The 23,432-nt window shown below is 38.7% G+C and overlaps 1 protein-coding gene across 37 annotated transcripts in view; it reads right to left on the reverse strand.

The window, feature by feature from the left end:
• Positions 1 to 329: 329 nt before the first annotated feature.
• Positions 330 to 23,432, reverse strand: part of srcin1a (SRC kinase signaling inhibitor 1a) — a 102,412-nt gene continuing 79,309 nt past the window's right edge. For 16 of the 37 annotated variants that reach the window (XM_077213133.1, XM_077213134.1, XM_077213142.1 and 13 more), the window contains 11 exons: positions 18,797 to 18,972; positions 17,915 to 18,045; positions 17,653 to 17,800; positions 17,228 to 17,537; positions 15,873 to 16,292; positions 14,940 to 15,092; positions 13,352 to 13,450; positions 10,468 to 10,530; positions 9,611 to 10,372; positions 8,253 to 8,366; positions 330 to 5,268 (listed from right to left, as the gene is read on the reverse strand). In XM_077213133.1, the coding sequence (XP_077069248.1) occupies positions 4,798 to 5,268; positions 8,253 to 8,366; positions 9,611 to 10,372; positions 10,468 to 10,530; positions 13,352 to 13,450; positions 14,940 to 15,092; positions 15,873 to 16,292; positions 17,228 to 17,537; positions 17,653 to 17,800; positions 17,915 to 18,045; positions 18,797 to 18,972 (2,847 nt within the window). In that variant the 3' untranslated portion in view covers positions 330 to 4,797. Of the gene's footprint in view, positions 5,645 to 8,252; positions 8,367 to 9,610; positions 10,373 to 10,467; positions 10,531 to 13,351; positions 13,451 to 14,939; positions 15,093 to 15,872; positions 16,293 to 17,227; positions 17,538 to 17,652; positions 17,801 to 17,914; positions 18,046 to 18,796; positions 18,973 to 23,432 lie in introns of all 37 variants that reach the window. The other 21 variants (XM_077213155.1, XM_077213161.1, XM_077213158.1 and 18 more) reach the window with 8 other exon arrangements.

Below are 23,432 nucleotides of genomic sequence, written 5' to 3' on the forward strand. Positions count from 1 at the left end.
AGTGGGTCCCGAGGACTGGAGTTGAGAACCACTGCACTAACAAACACATTCCATGCTCTTAAAATGAGAATCTGTTAAAAGCCATCATAATATAATTGTACATAAGGCGTAAAAATAATTTTGTGAACGTGAACAATTACTTGAGCTTAAATTTTCATAATTTTGCTAATGAAATTGTGCTCAAAGATGGCAACAATACTTTTATACAGCCTATATATGAAACACAAATCGTTTTTTTGAACAATTCTTAAAGTCAAAGGTTAAAAAAATGTACAGTAGTTTTATATATTGTGTGCTCTCAAAGACAAAAAAAAAAGACTCAGTGTAAATGTTGTCGTAGAAGAGAGCTTTACTTTATTAGACACACAACCACAGCAAGTATGTACAAAAGGTCTCAGCTCTCAACATTTTCTCACAGGAAAAAAAATAATAAAGTCACATTTCTCACAAAGTTATCATGGCATCCACACTGACAAATTAATTTCATTTTCTTCTGTATCTATAGGTGTTTATATATCTTATTTGTATATAGAGCGATTCTCAGTTGGTACATTACTCTAGTCTATATGGGAGGGTCACAGCGTGGGAAAAGGGCTCGCACCATTACTGGAGCGTTGATGGTTAGAGCTGAGTTTAAGTCATTGAGCTCAGTCATTCAGTAAAACACACTCAGAGCTTGCCAATCAAGTCTGGTTACCACATCACCACAGGTTACAGTAAGACTGGACATGCCTGAGCCACAAAGATATCAGACATATAAAAAGTCATTTTTTCCTACTTGGACACTACAACTGTGAACCTCAAATCAGTGCACTTGATCTCACTATTCTCTCCGTTGACTCTTTTAAAAAAAACATGTAGATAACTTTGTTTTTTAAAATCATCTGCACCGTGCGATTGCTTTTAGTATGTACATGCATTGCTATAATTCTTGTTTTTAGTATTTTAAAACTTTTAATATATAGCTTATAACTCCATCTTTTAAATAAAACTTTTTTTTCTGGACATAATTTTGTAGGACTCTAATAATTACGATTTTATTTACATGTTATAGTCTTATTATGTTTCTTTTTTCTTTTACTGTTTTGTAGTATTTTATTCTTCTTCTTTGATGTCAGAATTTTGTAACATCCACACATCCATGTAGAAAAATCCCATTTAAGGGACTAAAGAGCTCTGGTAAAATATTCTACATAAAGTCGTTCCATCATAGAGCATTTAACAAAGAATGTGCTTTCTACAAATTACTATTTTTGGCTAAGTAAACCAGATATACATACTATAACTAGCAGAAGCATCCAGCTCTTAATTCCTGCTGTCTTTCCAAAGGGGGAAAACTCCAACCTGCAAGTCAAAATTTGCAGATTGTGTCAGAAGCACTGAAGTTTCACTGACCAAGGCATTTGAACATTGACTCAATTTAAACATCTGTTTGTCAGTAGTGTCTCACTGAGGAACTACACTATAAGCAATGAAGTTGCAGACTTAATCCCTTCCACTAGAGGGCAGACGAGTGCTCTGCCATTTCATGTACATGCCATTATTTCCAACTTTTTAATTTCACCCAAAGCAACAAATTAACAGTTAGAAAATAACATTCTCAGGTCACAATACAGATTCATAAGTATCAGCAATAAACCAGATTCCACCTGGATCACATTACTTCAAAATTCTTTTGACTGGCTGGCTGGATTTTTTTTTTTTTTCCAGATTCACCCAACACTTAAAACAACTCAAAAAAATTATAATTAAGAAAACTGTAAACCTGTGGTTAAAATGCAGCTATACATTGTACATGAACTGGGCTGTACAGAGTAATATTTTCAACTCAATATACAAAACACTTCTCTTATGAATAAATAATTTTCTAGTGTGCTATATATTTCCTCAGGATTACAAAAACAAAAATATGTACAAATAAATCTCAGTTATAAAACCAATGAACAAAAAATATACAAACGCAAATCTTGCATCATACATTTTTACTGTGTTGAGTGAAAAATAAATGACTAACTTTTAAGATGTACATATCATGTGTGAGCACATATCATGTGTGAGCTGATGTCTTCGTATGTTTTGAGAGAGAAAGATCCTATTTTTAAAAAAGGGAGACTTCACCACTTTCCTACATGTGTTCATCGCAGTCTCTGAGAGGGTCAAGAAAGTATTTTCTTAGCTCACTTACTAAGAGGAAGTACTGTAGATTCTTAGCCTCTCCATTCAAGCATGAAAACCACTTCTCGTTTCTGAGAAATCGTAGCCACAAGGGTAACATTTTGATCGTTTGAGTGCGCTCACTGCAGCATGAATTGCTAAATTCGTCTCATTTGCTATTTTGTACAAGTAGTTTGGTCTGGGTCTTTAAATAGGCCCTTAGCAGAAGAGCTGTGAATATGTTGCTTAGCTTTCCAGACAGGACTTAAAAAGATAGAGTCTGAAAGATCTGGAGCAAAAATCAAGAAAAGTATCAATCTTTTTGGACAAATGTGATTTTAAGAAGTTAGCAAACCAGTGAGCCACCTGATTGTTCAACTTGTAATGTAACTAGCAAATCCAGACATGAATTACAAATATAGCATTGCTTTTCTCTTTCATTCACAGATGTTCAATTAAATTCAAACAACACTAGTCAAGCCATGCCTTAAACGAAGACGTTTCCATGCATGTAACAGCCTACGCGTGACCTTTTTGCCTCTCACAGGACCTCCCTTGTGAATCATTGTGAACTTCGGACATTAATTACTGGCCAATTTGGCTGCTAGACACGGAGTAATACCACTAATCTCTCTCTCTGGCCATTTACTCTCGCTGTCGACCTAGTGCTTAAGCCATTATTTTAAACCCTGCACCACGAGCAATCAATTTCACACATTAATTTTGTCAGAAAGTTGGAAAAATCTCCCATTTTCCTCTATTCAAACTCATTCTATTCTGCTTTCACTCACCTTTTCAAATTTAAATTCACTGCGCTCATGAGGAAACCTGCAGGTTGTGGCACTGACAAATTCACAACATAGGAATACCCTTATGAGAAGGAAAAAAAGCTTTAACATTGTGAGTGCGTGTGTGTCTGTCATGAGAACTGGAATCATAAGAAAAGATGAGTGGGAATAAGCAGAGCATCAATGAAAAACAACAACAAACACTCAGTATGAAACATAACCAGATTACATAACGTATGTGACATTTTTTTTATCCCCATAGCTAATCATAAACTGGCACACAATTACCTTCCTAAAATGATTTGTGTCTGTGGTTTTGATAGAAAAGTAATCAACGGTTGGAAAAAGGATTGCTCTGTTGGAATGCTCTAGCGCACAGATGTCTTTCACTCGATGGTTCACTTCCACTGGCATTCATGCTGTGGAATTACCCTCAGTTATCTTGCTTGTGCAACCCCTACACGGTGAACCTAACCATCTGTTTGTTCATTTTATATTGGAATTAAATTTCGCAATCCGGGAGGCCAAAAGGTTAAGACAGCTTGTGCCGAACGTTTGATGATTGTCAGATCATTGTACTTTAGCCTCTAAAACCTGTTGTGCTTCTTTAATGACAACTAGGGATATATCCTAAATATATCCTTACATAGGGAAACTTTGACTGTTAAGAACTTGAAAAAACAGCACCAAAACCATCCCGTAATATACTATAGAAAGTAAGCAGGCTTCCAGTTACCAACAATTCTTCTTTTGTCATGCCAAACTTGTTAAAGTAAACATGTAAAACTGCTGTATGAAGACCTATTTGAGAATAAAATTTGAATCTTAGGCAGTGCATGTGCATTAAAAGGATATTTTACACAAAATTTAAAATTCTGTCATTTACTCACCCCCATGTCTTTCTAAACCTGTATGACTTTCTTCTGTGGAACACAGAAGATGATATTTTGAAGAATGTTTTTTGACCGCACAATGAAAGTCAATGGGGTCCAAAACAACACCCATTGATTTCCACTGTACGGACAAAAAATAAAAATAGAAATTCGGAAAGAAAGTTTGGAACAATGTAAGAGTAAATAATGACAGAATGTTCATTATTAGGTGAGCTATCACTTTAAGGGAATGTATAATCAGCAAAAATGTTAATCATAGCACCAATTTCAGTTATTTTCTTTTAGCAGTATGACTGATAGCCAAAATCTACAATTAGAACGAGTGATGTTGCCTTCACATTAAGTTTTTGCTGTATTTTTTTTTAACATTCCTTTTGTTGATATAGATAATAGCAATAAAACGTCTCAACAAACACCAACTACTACAGTACTCACTTTCGATTATTGCAACTCTACTTGGTTTTACATAGTCTTACAGTCTTGATTTTACACTTGATGGACATCTATCGAACTCAGCTAGATCTCCAAAATGTGATATTTGGCAAATGGATGAGGGTTTGGGTAAAGAGTCCTTCCCCAGGCCTCCCGTGGGTGGTGTGATGCTGGCTGCGCGGTGGAGCTGGAAACAGGCTGGTGGTGAGTGTCCAAGCCCATCTGTTGGTTCTCTACTTGGGGAACTGGCAGAAATGTATGGTAGGTAGGGTTTACAGTTTGGATTTGCTCACAAACTAAAGAAAAGGGAACCCACGAGGCAGAACGGTAAGTAAGTTATCTGTCTCAGTGCACCACATCTCTGTTATCCACAAGTTGTCTTGGTAAGGATAACCAAGGAACAGGGAGTCAGAAACAAAAGCTACAGAATCTAAGCCCCACAAAACTTTCTTTTAGGTCAGTTGCATTTCATTTCATCTACTTGTGCTGTCTGCATCCTATATATGAAACAATTCCAGCAACTTCCTTCCTTATTCCATGTCATCCCGAGTCACCGTCTTGGGTTCATTCTTGTCCCGTTCCTTGTCAAACTCTAGGCTGTGGATGGCGGAGGGTTTTAGGGCCAGTGAGGACAGACTCAGAGAGGTGGGAGCCGAGGGTGATGAGGGCGAGGAAGAAGACGTGGGTGAGGTCGGAGAGGGAGGGGAGCGGCCATTGGAGATGGGAAGAGGAAGGCTTGAGGAGTCGAAGTTCTTCTCTCTCAGTAACCGGTGGTGTCTGAAGGTGGACGAGAGGAGGAGGGCCTCGGCTGAGAGGCTGGACGCGGAAAGGCCAGCCAGAAGTGCTTTGGCCTGGTTAGAGGAGGCAGTCAAGGAGGACAGCGCCACCTCCTGGGGGTACTTCCGTAATCTGGAAGGCAGGTGGCCAGAGAAGCTAGCGGCTCTGTTGCTTGCGAGGAGCGACTCTGTTGCTCTGGCTCTGCTGATGTTCAGACTTAGAGCCTGAGGGAACGGATGGCGAAGGCAAAGTGAGGGGATAAAGGACAAAAGAGTGGGTAGAGAAGAAAACAGAGCGTAAAAAAAAATTGAATAAAGACATTTTGTGAGATGTTTAAGGTTTGGTTTAGCTGTATTGTGCCATTAATCGCTCCCACAAGACAGTTTCTCTAAGGAATGAATCAGGCTCTGGAGAATACTGACAACTGCATGATGTTTTAGGCCATTTAAACCTATATAGGATCGACAAGGAGGAACTGGGTAAAGGATTGTAGGCTTCAGTCAGGAGATGTTGATAAAGAAGTTGTGGTGAAGACGGCAGAGGAGGAGGTGGACAAGCCTTGGTCAGGTCAGGTTGGTTTGGGTTGCTAACTTCTGCTCACTGGATCGAGGGGTTGGACGTGAATGGTTGCCATGAGGGCCGACGAAACGATGGCAGGTGACACGCAGGCAGGTAGCGGTGACAGAGGACAATGCAGGAAGAAGGGGAGGATGGGAGGAAGACAAACACAGGACAACGTTATTCAGGTTAGGATCATTCATGCATGATGCTAGCCTGGTACACAATTCTACGTGTGGATTTCATCACATAAGGGCGAATCCACATACATTTAAAACACTCACAATGCACTATGCTAGAAGAAACTGACCATTCACTTGGTGGGTTTATTGAACATGAGCATATACACATCTCTGTTTCCATCAGTCACTCACAAACACTCTTTCGGTTCCTCTGTGACAGGAATCTGAAAGTGTTCGACTGAGATCTGCTCAAACTCTAAGCAGTTGTGAGGGAGATGGATGGACAGGGTGGGTAAAAGGAGTGAAGAGGAGAGTGATGGGGGTGAAGAGAGAGCCCAGAGAGCCTGGGTCTTTCCACATGAAGTGCCAATTATTCCACCCTGATAGAGCAGAAAAAGACTCTCCATCCCTCTCTCGCCTGTATCTCTCTTCCCCTTTAACCTTCTCCCTCTCTTTTATTTCTCTCACTCTTTTCTTTTTCACCCAGCCTTCTCAAAAAGTCCCCGGAGAACACAACTATGGTTGGAGATTAAAATTTGCAATCTGAATAAAACAATTTGAGATATAAATAAATAAAAAACATTAAAGAAATATGTGTAACAAGGATTTTGTACTAAATTTGAGAAAATTCCTTTTATTTTGCTGTAATGTATTAGAGTTTCTACACAAATATTAAGCAGCCCAACTGTTTTCACTATTGACAATAATAAGATGAAGGATCATATGATACTGAAGAGTATAATGGCTGCTAAAAATGTTAAAATATATTAAAAAAGAAAACAGTTGTGTTGTTATACATTGTATAGAATATTACTGTTATTATTATTATTATTATTATTACTGTAGAACAATAATACTATAGTGCTGATCAACTAAATTCAGACTTTTTTGAAAAATCTTACTGAGCCTAAACTTTTAGTGTACATTTAATTTTCACTCAGTTCACACTTCACCATTAGTCTAAAAAAGACAAGGTCAGAAACAGCAAGTGAATTAGACCAATAAAGACTGTATGAAGTATTTGTGGAGCAATGATGTGTTGAATCACTTTTAATCTATGTGATCAACCAGGGGCCGCAATCATTTGAAAGATAAAAGTCTTTTCAGAGAAGGCTAAAGTAGAAAACTGAATTAAATGTGGATCAAAAGCATACAGGATGCAGAAAAAAAGGAATAAATGAAATGAGTGTGTACAAAGTACATAAATGTTTGTATCCATTAGCAGCTAGAAAGTTAAGAAAAAAAGGAGATATATGCAGTCCACTTCAAAGGGAATAATTAGTTGTTACACTGACAAGTCTAAACCCTGATCATATCCAGCTTAGCAGGAGTGCCTATAACATCAAATATGTTCTCCTGTAATTATAGTAGCACTGAACCCTCTGATCTCACTCGTTCTCTTGCCAATATCTGTTTCTCTCTTCCTTCCCCATAAAAGATTAGATTATTTTCTAATATTCATGGCCTGTTGAACAGGGGCCAGATTTATTAAAGTGAGTAAGGAGATTTACAGCACACCAGCATATCTATCTTCTCCTTACCTACAGCACACAGGCCCTCAGCTGTCTGTGTATGTGTGCGTCTTTTTCTCCCTCTAATCCATCTTTCAAACCTCCCCTGTTTTCTCCACCTGTCTCATTCACTTGGCTTATGTTTTAGAGCTCACATTTCCCAATTCTCTGGCTTCATGCTTCCTTTCTCCCCCTTCTCCTGAGGCCCACCTGTCTCTGGTTTCTTTGTTCTGTTAGGGGGTTTTAAGTGCACTTTAGAGTCCCAACTGTCTGTGATTGACGCACCAATTCAGCTTTTTCAAAGCGCCACTCCCATCACTGCTACAAAAGTTCCCTCCCAGCCTCACTTGACTTGTGACTGACACACACAGACATATGCACACATGAACACACACACACACACACGCACGCACGCACGCACGCACACGCAAGCGCGCACGCACACACGCACGCACGCACACCTCCTAAAAGCTCTTGGAAGTAGTGTGAGCTATGGACTGTTACTGAAATGCCTTCAGACAAACGTTTGAAATTGGTTTCAAGCAGAAAATTATCTATAGCTTTCAGCATACTATTTTAAGTAATACAAACTAACACAGCAGTAAGTCTAAGAAGAAGACTAAATCCGTTTAAGACTGAGTTAAGTTAAGACAAAACTAGGACTAAGACTTAAAACAAGAACTTAAATATTTTAACTTTGATAACTAGGCCTAAATAGATAGAATGTTAGACTGCAGAATGATAGATAGAGCGTTAGATTGATAGAATGTATAGAACAATAGAATGTTAGATAGAACAACACAGACATACATGATAGATGGATGGAACCCTAGATACAACTATAGAATAATAGACAGAACCATAGAACAATAGATAGAATGACAAAATGGTATAGAATGATACAATGATAGAACAGTACAGTTTATAGAAATAACTATAGATAGATAAAGATCATACCTGTTGTTGACCTTGGTTCTTAAGGAATTCGTCTCTCTGTTTGCTTGTTTTGACCTTTTCTGATCCGCTTTGCTGCAGATGCTTGAGACGAGACAGCGCTCTAGCACCACCAGTCTGAGATTGACAAGAGAAAAGAACAGATGTTCTGTTCACTATATTTGGTAATGATTTCCATCAAATTTCCAACAGTGTTTTTGCAATCACTGGCAGTCAGAGGAAGTGCAGGAGGAGAACAGTGCAAGAGGGTGATGTGTTTTTAGAACACATGCAAGCATCTCGGCGCAGTCCTCTCTGTCTTTCATACGCACACATACACATATTATTATTACCTGTGATTTCTTGTATTAAATTCAGAAATTATCAATCCTATTGCTTCTGCACAAAGTTTTCAAAAACTCTCAATAATCACTAATGACCACTTTCTCTAGTCCTTCCTTGCTCTTCATATATTACATACACAAGATCATACACTAGACAAGAGTCACAACCAGCCAACAGTCCTTTTAAAGCTTCAAGGAGGTCCATTAGCTTTGTGTTTTATGCAAATGTTCGTATCACTGAACGAGGGGCTTTGTAAGAGGATCTAATGCCTGCAATCATGTGGACCTACGGTTGCCAGGCTCCATCTGTCCTACGAAAGCAGCGTGCATCGACCTAGAGCTAGGGGCTCGAACACCATGGTTAGGAGGGATGATGCAATGCTGGCTTGTGTAATGTGTGGGCTGAGAGCAACACAGTGGAAAACACAAGTGGCATCGTCCAAATCCTTCCCTTCTGTCACTCACAGAGATCAGCCGTGTTCTCAGCGGAGCTGAGTAATACACATGACGTCTGGTGGATTGCTGCTTTGTATCGTGCTCACTCAAAGGTGGTTTACCCTGACAACTACTTTCCAAAGACAAATGCGAGAGAAGACAATAGCACATAAATTATGCAACAATATCACTTGAGTAGTTTTGAAGAGCTATCCTGGACTTTATCTTTTTATTGTAAGAGAAAACCACATGAAAATGTCCAAAGTACCAGAGAAAAATAAGACAAGGGGGAAGTAATCAAATTGCAAACTCATTTTAAGGGGGGGGGGGGGGGGGGGGGGGGGGATTGGGAGAGTGTGCTAATGGAGAAGAGGAGGAAACAAGAGAATTTATTGTGCGAAAGATACAATAAGTTTTTCTGCAGATGCTGGAGGCAAACAATTCATCAAAGCATTTGCAAAAACAGCACAAACTGATCTAGTTGAGCAACCCAGCAGAAGCGACCAAAATCTTCCACCAGAGAGGAAGAAAGATGGCTGAGAAGATTGAAAGAATGAAAGAAAGACCAGGGATGAAGGAGATACTGAAGGCTATAGGTTGAACCTTGGCTGTGGATGAACTGATGCAGGACGGTTTGGGTGGGACAATGGGTCTGTTTGTTTCTCCTCCGTCTCTATGGTTTTGTTCTGTATGTCGAGTGCTGCCGGATCTCTGGGTGGAGGAACTCTGCGTCTGGGCAGACATGGGCAAGATGTCTCCTGTGTGAGGATCAGTGTTGAACTCCATCAGGCTGAGCTCCAGCTCACGGATGGTTTCCTCCAGACTGTCCAGTCGACGGTACGTGCTGTGGCAGATGTCATCCTTTTCCTCTCCAACGCCTTGAGTGCGGATCAAACCGACTTGAGATGTCTCTACGGGCCCATTTTGCTGCAAGACAGACAATGTAGTGTCCGACTTTCTCTTTTGCTCCTCTTTCGGTTCTGTCGCCGCCTTGAGAGACTCCTGAACCCGTGGCTCCCTCCTCAGGGGCTGTTTAATTGCTCTCTCCCTTGTTAAATGCGAGCACGACTGGGTCAAATCCTGGACAGGACTCTGGAGTTCCCTCTGGGCAGCATCCAAGTCTTGTATCCGACAGACTTTTTGGCTGGTTGTCAAGTCTTGTTTCCACAGCGACAGACGGGGAGTCCTCACAATGTGGCTGAAGTAGCTTACTCTGATGTCGTTTCCAGTGTTATTGTCTTTTATTGTCTGAGCACTGTCAGATGGTCTGGTCTGTGCTGAGTCCTCAGAAGGAGACGTGGGGAGAGAGTTACATTCAGTCAAGACTATCTGGGGAACTGGACTGGAGGTCATCTCATGCTGCATCTGAAACATACCAGGTGTTATTTGTATAAATAACCCTAAAATGTGATTCATAAAAGTATGAGATTCTAAAGTTAATGTAAATGTGAGCCTCTTACCAGAGGTTTCTCTGTAAAATCACTGGAGTTTTCATGTAAACCAGACTGAGGTGCAATCAGCTGCTGGTACATATATAGCATAGCACACATAAAGATACAAAATTATATAAAAAAAAACCACATAAATATGCAAACACATAAGGGAATAGTTCACTCAGAAATAAAAACGGTGTTATCATTAAATTGCGTTCATGACGGTCAAAATCAGTGGTACACATTCTGAAGACTGTTCTAGTCACTCTATTTTAAGGCAATTATCATGTCTTCAAGCTTCGAAAAATACAATAGAACCATAAAGTAGTCCAAAAAGGGTCCATTTGACATGCTATAGTCTTGTTTTGTGAGGAAATTTCTAAAATCTACACTGTTGTTCACTGATAATTTTTCCCTCCATTGCGATTGTATCATTGAGTCAGCGTGATTTGAGAACAAATCATTCATTATTGACATCTAACTTTCTAGTATTAAAAGTATAATGGATTTAGAAGACTTGAAATATAGTGCTTGAGTCTTATGGACTACTTTTATGATATATTTTATGCTTTTGCATACTTAGTTTTTTTTAACTTTCAGTCCCCAATCATTTTAGCTATACAGGTCCTTCTCAAAAAATTAGCATATTGTGATAAAGTTCATTATTTTCCATAATGTAATGATAAAAATTAAACTTTCATACATTATAGATTCATTGCACACCAACTGAAATATTTCAGGTCTTTTATTGTTTTAATACTGATGATTTTGGCATCAGCTCATGAAAACCCAAAATTCCTATCTAAAAAAATTAGCATATTTCATCCGACCAATAAAAGATTGTGTTTTTAATACAAAAAAAGTCAACCTTCAAATAATTATGTTCAGTTATGCACTCAATACTTGGTCGGGAATCCTTTTGCAGAAATGACTGCTTCAATGCGGCGTGGCATGGAGGCAATCAGCCTGGCACTGCTGAGGTGTTATGGAGGCCCAGGATGCTCCGATTCCGGCCTTAAGCTCATCCAGAGTGTTGGGTCTTGCGTCTCTCAACTTTCTCTTCACAATATCCCACAGATTCTCTATGGGGTTCAGGTCAGGAGAGTTGGCAGGCCAATTGAGCACAGTAATACCATGGTCAGTAAACCATTTACCAGTGGTTTTGGCACTGTGAGCAGGTCGTGCTGAAAAATGAAATCTTCATCTCCATAAAGCTTTTCAGCAGATGGAAGCATGAAGTGCTCCAAAATCTCCTGATAGCTAGCTGTATTGACCCTGCCCTTGATAAAACACAGTGGACTAACACCAGCAGCTGACATGGCACCCCAGACCATCACTGAATGTGGGTACTTGACACTGGACTTCAGGCATTTTGGCATTTCCTTCTTCCCGGTCTTCCTCCAGACTCTGGCAGCTTGATTTCCGAATGACATGCAAAATTTGCTTTCATCCGAAAAAAGTACTTTGGACCACTGAGCAACAGTCCAGTGCTGTTTCTCTGTAGCCCAGGTCAGGCGCTTCTGCCGCTGTTTCTGGTTCAAAAGTGGCTTGACCTGGGGAATGCGTCACCTGTATCCCATTTCCTGCACACGCCTGTGCACGGTGGCTCTGGATGTTTCTACTCCAGACTCAGTCCACTGCTTCCGCAGGTCCCCCAAGGTCTGGAATCGGTCCTTCTCCACAATCTTCCTCAGGGTCCGCTCACCTCTTCTCGTTGTGCAGCGTTTTTAGCCACACTTTTTCCTTCCCATAGACTTCCCACTGAGGTGCCTTGATACAGCACTCTGGGAACAGCCTATTTGTTCAGAAATTTCTTTCTGTGTCTTACCCTCTTGCTTGAGGGTGTCAATGATGGCCTTCTGGACAGCAGTCAGGTCGGCAGTCTTACCCATGATTGCGGTTTTGAGTAATGAAACAGGCTGGGAGTTTTTAAAAGCCTCAGGAATCTTTTGCAGGTGTTTAGAGTTAATTAGGAGATTCAGATGATTAGGTTAATAGCTCGTTTAGAGACCCTTTTCATGATATGCTAATTTTTTGAGATAGGAATTTTGGGTTTTCATGAGCTGTATGCCAAAATCATCAGTATTAAAACAATAAAAGACCTGAAATATTTCAGTTGGTGTGCAATGAATCTAAAATATATGAAAATATATTCTAAAATATCTAAAATATATCTTATATATATATAAGTTGAATTTTTATCATTACATTATGGAAAATAATGAACCTTATCACAATATGCTAATTTTTTGAGAATGACCTGTATATAAAAGAGCATAATAAAACAAAATTTCTTATTTTTTTCCTCAGAAGTCATACGTGTTTGGAACGCCATGAGAGTGAGTTAATGACAAAACATTCATTTTTAGATGAACCTTCCCTTTAAAGATCACAGAGTTTTGCCTCTGTGCTCATATACAAATTTAAAAACAGCAAAATACAGAAGTCTGGGTGAGTGCTACCAGAATAAAATATCAAACAACCTTTAGCTTCAGTGGAGGAAATTGGGCATTTCAACACACAAAGTAGACATGCACTGGCAAGGCCACACACACACTTTATAGGTGGTGAATGTTTAATTGTGATTGTGCTCACTGTGATGTGGGAATATCTTTCTGGTTTGTTTGTGTGTGTGTGTGTGTGTGTGTGTGTGTGTGTGTGTGTGTGTGTGTGTGTGTGTGTGTGTGTGTGTGTGTGTGTGTGTGTGTGTGTGTGTGTGTGTGTGTGTGTGTGTGTGTGTGTGTGTGTGTGTGTGTGTGTGTGTGTGTGTCTGAGAGCATCTCTCTATACATGAACATGACTAACATTTCAGAGGGACACATTGAGCATTTGGTGTAAACTATAGATGCATGTGTGAGTGTGCATGAGTGTACAACAGCAGTCCACAATAGCTTGCAGTAGTGGCTGTTACCTGTCCAGCTGAGGGTAGATGGGGCAACAGCTGTAAACTAGAGGGAGGAGGGTGTTTCCTGGGAGAGGGCAGGGGGGGAATCAGATATCGCTCAAAGAGCTGAGCGTTCAGGGAGATTGAAGAGAATGAACGAAAAAATATGGGATGCACAATATCAGTTCAAACAGGATTCCTCATGAAAAGTTCTAGAGACTCTGAAAGTCAATCATTAAGGACAAACACATTTACATACAGGGTTGTAAATCCCATAATTCAAAATCACTTTAACTGGGTGGAACATGTTCTTCCATCAGAAATTACACACTGTACCTTGTAGCTCAGATATTTATTCATCAATGCTGAATGTAGAGTGTGGGTGAGTATTGTGTTATTGAGTTATGGGTTTGTTTTGAGACGCAGCTTGTGAGGCTCATTAGGTTTGAGAGGGAGGTCGGCATGGTGTCACTGCAGCAGTGCTCAGATCTCCACAGGTCTCCACAGGGTTTCCAACAGAGAAATGCAGTGGGGATGGAGTACAAGAGACATCTGCTCGCTTAACCTGTCATCCACTCAACCAAGATAACAAAATCGGTGTTAATGAGCCTTGCAGTTTGTGTGTCAGTGTTTGTTTGTGTTTCTGCCCTGAAGCAGGTCAAGGAAGCTTAAAATCAACACCAAGTGGAAATGCACTGTAGTGAACTCCTGGCTAAATAATAATATGTAAATGAGATGGCAGGGGAGAAAGTTTAGAATTTAATTGCGCATCAATTAAAAAATACATTAAAAGATTTGCTGCATGTTCTGAAGTAGAATTGGGCAAAAGTTGGAATTTGAATTGGTAGTAGTAGTACATAGGATGCTAAATTGGAATGATAGTTTTGGAATTGCAGTTTAAAGAAATTTAGCACAGTCCTTTAAAAGTTTTGTGATGAATAACTGCATCATTACATATGTGTAATTTCTCTAAACTAAGGTTAATACCGTCAAATCTTTGAAAAACAGAAAAATACAATTTTCCATACAGTTTATATTACATCCAATGAGTGGCAGAAAGACAAAAAAAATTTGCCGTACACAATATTAATAATTATTTATGATTATATATATATATATATATATATATATATATATATATATATATATATATATATATATATATATATACTTTATAGAAATAAAGTATATGGGTGAGTGATGTGGCATATTTTAGGTTTTATGGTTTTTGATTCAATGTACAGTTAAATTAGACACAAGCGGTATCCCACAATACACTCACTAGTGCTTAACTAACAGCACTTTACCTCAGTACAGCACAAGACATTGTCAGACCACTCATTTGAGCTTAATAGGTCATGAGCCAAAGAGCACAGACAGAAGTTCACATCTCCTACCTGCTAATGTGTGCTTAATGAATGAGCAAACCATCCAACTGGTAGAACTCGCCTATGTGTGTATGAGTGTGCGTGTGAACGTAATTGCATTGCTCTGTGGGTGTACAGCAGACACATCTGGTGCTTGTGGCATATGGACATTAATCAGCAACATTAACACTTCAGCCGTTAGGGCACAGACGGTCTGATGTGATTCCTCAGGTAAAACATGTGCTCACCTCCAGCTCAGCTGCTAACTTGTCATCGTCGCCCTCTTCTCGTTCTCCACCAGCGATAGTCGGAGGGGTGGAGGCCGATCGGGGGGCTTCAGATATACTCCTCCGAAGCTTAACATGTGGCTTCAGAGACTCGCTCTCCTCTGATTCTGACTTCTGTTTACATACACAAATATAAAAAGGACAAATCTGAAAATACAGTATGCACCTTAAAATGTAAAACACATTTTTTTCTTTTGAAATAAGTTTGATGGAGACATTCTCTTTGTATATACATAAACAGTGACCCCAAAAATTATTTTATATGGACTCTAAGTCTCAATAAAAAACACCCGAACAAGAAAATATTGAATTAAATAACTAATCAGTTAAATTTTAAGCAATTAATAAATGAATTGACCAATATTATGAAATATAAATATTTACCGATTTATGTATAAATGTATGCATGAATGAATCTTGTTAAACTCAATTACGGTTGTTTTGAGTAACATTATAATTGACTTCCATAAAATAATAGCAAAACGCCTGCACTAGTGCACAATATGTCCCACTGTAATGTAATGATTAAATCCTAATTAATAATAAACACAAGGGAAATTAACACACAGAACAAACTAAATCTTTCTCAATCTCTCTCAAATTCACCTGTTACGATCAGGTGATTTATCACCATAGGAACAGTTAGGGTGATAAAGAAAATATCAACCATAACTAACACACCCACAAACACAGGTGGCTTTTATGAGTTGCCTGACATTTTTGAGACCCTGCACTCAAATAAAAGTGATGTAGTGTGTTCCCCTGATTCCTCTCTGTGTGTTTCTCTTGCAGGAATAGCTCGCATATAAATGTTTGAGCAAGTTTGCATGCATAAATGCACACATGCAACATAATCTGTGTGTGTGTCATGTATTTCTGTATGTTGCCAGTCACCTTCATACTCTTTCCAGGAATGATCATCTCTCCGCTGCGTGTAGTAAGCCCAGGGGAGGAGGGGAAACTCCGGCGGGGAGGTGGAGGAGGGGGGGATTTTGAGGGCTTCTCTGTACGATACCTTGCCACTGTCAGTTCATCCGAGCCTCTTCTGGATCCGCCATCTTTACTGGAGAGTTTATGCTGAGGTTTATTAGGCCTGTGTTCAGGTGTGGCATTGGTGCTAGATGGACTCTGGCTCTGGTTTTGGTTTTGGTTTTGATTCTGGTTCTGAGCAGGTTTGATCTGCTTGGCGGCAAAGTCCAAGTCAGGAATGGCCTTCATGAGCTCAGCCTGAGTCTCCTCCAATAGTCGATTAATGTCTTGAGCACTGTACTGTGTTAGACTGGCCCTCTTCTCTTCCCAGTCCCGCTCTGCTGCCTGAGGAGACACAATGATGACATTTTATAAGATCATTAGTGTTTTAAAACAGCTAGTAAACAAGCTCTTAAAGCCTTTTCATACCAAGAGTGAATTTTCAGCTCTAAAAACATTTAAACGATTTTAAAAGCAAACTATAGATACACTACTGTTCAAAACTTTGGGGATTGTAAGATGTTTTAATGTTTTTGAAAGGAGTCTCTTATATTCACATCAAGGCTGCATTTATTTAATCAAAAACACAGTAAAAACAGTATTAGTGTGAAATATTATTACAATTTAAAATAACTGATTCTATTCAAATATATTAGAAGATGTCATTTAGTTCTGTGAATTCAAAGCTGAATTTTCAGCATCATTACTCCTTGATCCTACAGAAATCGATCTAATATACTGATTTGATGCTCATTTCTTATTATTATCAATGTTGAAAACAATGGTGCTGATTAATATTTTTGTGGAAACCGTGATAAGTGATTTTTTCAGGAGTCTTTGAGCAATAGACAGTTTTTTTAAACAAATCTTTTGACACTTTTGAATAATTTGATGCATTCTTGCTCAATAAAAGTATTAATTTCTTTCAAAAGAAAAAAATCGTTTGAATTGTAGTGTATCTCTATGAGCCCCAAACTAAACGCAAGTTCTGTCACTTTTGCACAATGAGAATTTTAAATCAAAAATTTAATCGTTGTCATTCTTTTCAGCAGCACAAAGGTTCATTTTTACTTTTCTGAATACTTTATTCAGAATGATAAAAATTTGACATTGGAATAAATGCCTTAAATGTTACAGATATACCTTCAATCAATTCAGACTCGGACTTTACATATTAAAACAACATTACTAAATTAAAAAAGGTATTGATATTCCATACATTTAAAACGCACTTATTCAACAGATAAACAATTACTCGCATCTTAAATCTAATTCCTTACCAGTCTCACTTCCACAGACGAGGCCTTATCAGACCCGCCTCGCCCCCCCAGCTCCTCCAGGCCCCGTCCCTTCAATGAGCCCACCACCCCATGAGAATCTTTCTCCCGCTGAGCATGAGACGGGTTAGAGTGGGCGTGGCATTGACCCGAGTGAGGGCTCCAGTTAGCCAGGCTGGTCTCATTGAGGTTTAGCGGCGGGCTGGTTGGAATGTCAAAGTCTGAGTTCTTCCTGTAATCGTCCCCTCCACCGAGTTTAGGAGAGGGGCTGGAATACTCATCCTGGGCTTTCCATACTCCCTCATTCACCTGCCTGATTAAACCATAATACAGCACTCAAAATGATGAAGAGCAAATTGAGACAGAGTCAGACCATGTGGCTAGACTAGGAATGATTCAACCATTGCAGTCAGTAAGTGTTTGTCTACCTCCTCAGCGTGGTGAGAGTTTCTGTGATAGATTTGCAGCGTTTAAGTAGGGCGTCCAGTCTGTGTGGCTCCTCTTTCAGGAATTTCACGGCTTCCACTTCCACTCGCAACACCACCCGCATTTTACTCTGGAGCCCTGGGAACTGATCTGAATGAGAGAGACAAAGAGAGAAACAGTGAACGAGCATCGCTGACTCTCTTCTGTAACTAAACAGAGCTGAGGTTCAAGTGTCTGGATGTGAAGGACAGAAATGAGTCTCACTCTTCAGCTCCGTAAGAGTCTCTCCCAGTTTCCGCAGCAGCGAGCTTTTCTCCTCCAGCTCCTGCACTGTCACATGTCGGTGACTCACAGACATCTCCTTTTGTATTTCCTCCACTGACTTTTCCAGATCACTGTCAACACAAACATCCTCTCATTAGTTTTATGACATATTGATCGTTTCAGAAAAAGCATAAACCCGCATGGTTTGTTAAATGTCACTAAATTAATGACTTATTACTGGAAGTTATTATAAAGGATCTTCGTTTTATTACACAGAAGGGAATCTTGGATGTTTTGAGGTTTATGACATTTAAAAAGTTCAAAAATGTAGAACGAGATGAGTGAAAATCCCAAGCCGGCTACAGCGTCGGCACACATTTGAATAAGTGTCAGTGCAGCAGGGTGTATTAGCACTAAACGACAGAGACACAGTCAGAGTGTTTACACTCAAAATCCAATTTAACCACGTCAAATAAATCCAACCCCCACAAAATGGTTTGTTACATACAGCATCCCGTTAATAATTGAATCACATCAACTGGCAGTTAGCTATACTTAATAAGCGCTATCAATTAAAAGCAACACGACTGATCTGGCAGTGAGTTGAAGAGGAGGATTTAGTCACCCCGCTGCTTTTAATTGGAACAAAATAAATCAATGAAATGCTGTAAGTTGTTGTGGGTCTGCAGGTCTTTAACTGAGACTGTTTATACCTCATTGTTATGCATCTTTTCACTTTCAGGTATGAGTTGATCACAACCTGTGCAATAAAAATAACTGGGAAATATTTTTTTTCGCCCATTATGCAGTAATGGCACTACGCTAGCACCCCAGAACGGCATTATCAGCACATTATGAGCACATATTTTGTGTGAGACGCACTGCAGTTGCTGTATAATGAGTTCTTCCTCGTTCAGGTACTTGAGTCTCTCCTCTTCCACTAGGAGGCGCTGTCTCTGGAGAGGGTCTTCCTGTTTCCTCAGCGCATCAGACAGGCGGAGACTCAGCTCTGCCTCTGTCCTCTTCAGCAGACTGCGTATGGAGTCCTGGTTCTGCAACTACACGCAAACACATAGACATTTTAAGAATGACCTACAACATCATTGCATTTGCTTAAAGGGATAGTTCATCCAAAAATGACAAGATGCAAACAAACACAGTTTTTGTCCATACAGTGAAAGTCAAAGACGGGCACAACAACTTTGAAGCCCACTTTTATTGTACAGACAAAAAACAGTGGAAACATTCTTAAAAATATCTTCTTTTGAGTTCCAGAGAAAATAAATCCTTCGGAAACTATCACTTTAAAGCAGTGGTTCCCAACCAGGGGGCCTCAGCAAACTTTATAATGGGGCTGCAGGATGACTTTAAAATAAAAAAAATAAAAAAATAAAAATGTAAATGCTTAAAAACAAACCATTAAATCAATAACTATACATCTATTTATTCTCCATTCTCCTTTGTAGGCGTGTAGGAAATCAATAACTAAATATGAATAACTATTATTTTACTGAAGAATATACAGTTCTTGAAACTTCTGTAGTCACAAAACGAATCATAGTTAATTTGTTAAATACATCAATATTCTTGGTTTCTGATAATAATGTTTGAAAACAAGCAGCTTTGCCATAATTACAACAGGAATACTGTAAATATTTCGCTTATGTTGGGTTGGACAGTGGAGGCTTTCAATTCAAATAGTTTGAGAATCACTGCTTTGAACTGATTTATACAATGTAAGACATGTTCCTGGATTAACTTCCTATGTTGTTCCAGGAGCAACATTGTTGTCAACCAATCATGTCCCGTCTAGGGTAAGTATAAGGCAATAAATGGTTGTTCAGCATTACGGTCTTCAGATGTTTCAAGTCTATCAGTGTGAGAGCTTTCATGGGTGGCTATGTTGCTTGGGAGTTCAGCATTTTACAGAAGGTCAGCTGTCACAATCTTTCACAACACAGCCATCAGATGACTCATATATGAGCGCATACGTACCATTGACCTGTCTTTGACCATATGCAGCTGTCACATTTAATGTGAAGGTATGATATCATAGAATAGTCTGTTCGCACAGCATGTCCTTGATAGTGGATATTATTCGTTTAAGGTCTCTTGAATGCCGCAATGACTTTTTGTAAATGCGTATCCATTTCCTTGAGTTTATTTTCTAGTATTTTACATCAGTGTATGTTGAAGAACTTGTGGTAGTTAGAATGCCAGACATTACCATCATTTTGTGATGCGTAAGCATTCTGCACACAGTGTTTGTTTGCCCTGAGAGGAAAACCCGCTGGACTTTGTGACTTGCATAGTGCCGATAATAAGAAAAGTGTGTGAAACTGTGTTTTTGTACACTGTACGTGTGTGTGTGTGTGTGCGATTCGATTTTAGTGCCGTTTGGTGGTAGTTCCTCCTCAAGCTGAATTATTTATGAGTCTCATGCATTATTCAACAAATTCATGTCTCCTAGGTAACGGGATGAGGGCAGGGGCCGTGTCTCGAGCTCTGGCATTCAGGCAGGTAATTGTCTAACTCAGCAATCTGCTGTTGTCATGACACCAGTGGCTTGGCTCTCGACACCAAAGCAATTGACACCAATCTCGCCATCCCCACGCGGCGTGCTCCCGGACTGTCACAACATCTCCTCTACTCTTCCATCCATTTGCCCCTTTGTCTTCCAACTCACATCCACCCTAAAATTGGGGTCGATTATTATACGTTCCTGAACTGCAAAAATTCATCTTAATGAGTTTAATCAGTCTTTGGGATTTATTTTCCCATTTAAAAATCTCTTAAACTAAGACCAGTTTACAAGAGAAGTAGCATTGCATAAGATATTAAGGCATTTCATGGATTGTATCTTTAATGCATTTTACACTATAAACTTCTTTATACTTACTGCACTGGCAGATTTTTCACTTGTTTTAAGACAAAATACACTATTAATTTAAGTACAATCAACTTGGATGGAAGTCAGTTCAACTTAAATTGCATTAAACTGCATTAAAACGAGTTGAACCTTGTATAACTTATAATGTATAACTAAAAAGTTGAAAATTGCATAACTTATTTTGGTGAGTTAAAGCTATGTAAAAACATGTTGTTATAACTTATTGGTCATATCATTTTTTACAGTGTACATTAAAGATATAATTTATGAAAAAAAGTCTTAATATCTCACCTAGTGGTGCTTCTCCGGTAAATGTACCTTGTTTTAAAATCTTATTTTAACTGAAAAAATAGTGCAGTTTTTGCAGTGTGGGGTTGTGTTTCTTTTGCAAATGCAGATTCTGAATGGCAACATGGACAGATGGATTTGAAATTAATAAGACCTTTTTTTTTTCTTCAGCATTCCATGAACTGAAATCATGCAATCAAAAATCAAAAACGTTTAGAAATACAGTAGGGTCCAAAAGTCTAACAACACATTAAAAATCTCATGGTTGAAAATTCCATATAAACCTGGAAATAAATGATTTTAGGCTTTTGAAAAAGGGACATGTAAGAAACAATCAGGAATATTTAAGATTCTGCACGCTTTCTTTTCACTAATCGAATATGCAAATTAGTGGCATTAATCACGTGAACTCTGTTGTACAAAAGATCAAATTTCCTTGCTCCACACAGTCTGTAGAACCTTCATTTCCAGTTTTTCTACTCTGTTTATTTAGAGAGTTCACGGGTGAGATGCAGGTGTTCACTCATGAATCACACCGGTTGCTATCATTCCACAGTCAGTTTTCATTAAAGCACTGCTGACTGAAAAGCTGACCTGATTTCAGGCCGGCTCCCTCTCTTTCTCCATCTTTGCATCCCTGCTGGCCCATACCATTTCATCATTGAGTATGATATTAAGAGTTATCGCCTGCCCCGCTATAGGAGTAAATCACACACAGCAGCAGCTGGGAAATTGATGACTTGTTGAACACATGCTCGCTTACACATAAACACACACACTCACGCTTACTTATACACAGTAGAGTAATAAATACTGCGTTCCTACACGTTTTTGATCAATTAATTTTTACTTCAAGATTTTTACAGTCATGGTTCTAAAATATGCGTATGTATATACCCTACTGTTCAAATGTTTGTGGTCAGTAAGATCTTTTTAATGTTTTTGAAAGTCTCTTTTGCTCACCAAGGCTGCATTTATTTGATCAAAATACAGTAAAAATAGTAATATTTTGAAATAGTATTATATTTTCAAAATAACTGTTTTCTATTCTAATGTATTTCTAATGTTTTCAGTGTTACACGATCCTGATCCACGTTCTGATTTATTACTCGACATTATTATTATTAATGGCGAAAACATCCTTTCTGAATTCAAATATATTCTGTATATATACATATATTAGAAAGGAAAGAGTATGACAGGCACACAATTCAATAGGATCTGTCAGACTGTAAGTGTGCCGTTGCTTTCAGTCCTCCCTAAAGCTCTCTGCGCATTCTCCCTTTCTCTCCTTCACACATTTACTAACACAAACATTTCCCTTTATCATACTGTTCAACATGTCACCATGGTAATCTGACAGCTGTCCGTACAAGGAGTTTCAACAGTTTACAACAGTATACACATATATTTTATTTAACATATTTCGTCCCAGTCGGACATCAGATTTCTACATCCATCCTGCTCGTATGAGACGACTGCTGTCTTGGGCTAGTTGGTCTATATCTGAAAAAGATTTATATACATTATATCTGTCACTATATGAGCTATATGACTAGAAAACATTTGCCAAAAAAACATCTGTTGATCTGATTGTCCATGGGCAGGAATACAAAAATGTAGAAGTCTGATCTGTATATTTAACAAAAGCCATAGCTGTCAAAAGTCCACTGGATGATTCAAAATGACTGGCTTTACATATACTGGAGACATTGTAACAATGCAAAGCTGTTTAATAAATAAGATAACTTATTCTTTTAGTCATTTAGTGTTATTTTGGATCCAATATTTCCAATGTGGTCTTTTGCAAATTTGTATTAAAAACATCAGAAACCCAATTAAAAATGCTCAAAAACATTTGAAAAGGTTTGATTTTATCATCCAGTCTTTTGGTTTTTAATCTAGAAGTGTGTAATGCACACCAACTTTCCATACTGAACTCTAAACATGACAACTCAATTTCTTCCTCCGCACCACACACACACACACTGAGCTCTAGGGGTGGTTAATCTGTCTGATTTCCCGATTCAATTCGATTACGATTATTGAAGTCCCGATTCGATTACAGTCAATTTTCGATTATTAACGATTCTCGATTAGCGATTATTGATTTTCCATTTCACAACAGTAAACGAAAATACACTACAAAGTGATTGCAGTATAAAAAAAAGTCAGCTGCTGAATTACTTAACTCTTTTATTGAGTAAGAACAACTCAAAGCACTTTCTGTGTCGTGTAGTTATAACTTAAGAATTATTTGTATGTAGCTTATGTTCTGTAGAACACAGAAATGAATACATCACATTGTGTTGTGACTCATCAAGTTGAACTAAACAATAA

This window comes from Siphateles boraxobius, unplaced genomic scaffold (assembly GCF_051911475.1).
Source record: "Siphateles boraxobius isolate OS27281-9 unplaced genomic scaffold, OSU_SipBor_1 66, whole genome shotgun sequence".
Taxonomy (NCBI): domain Eukaryota; kingdom Metazoa; phylum Chordata; class Actinopteri; order Cypriniformes; family Leuciscidae; genus Siphateles; species Siphateles boraxobius.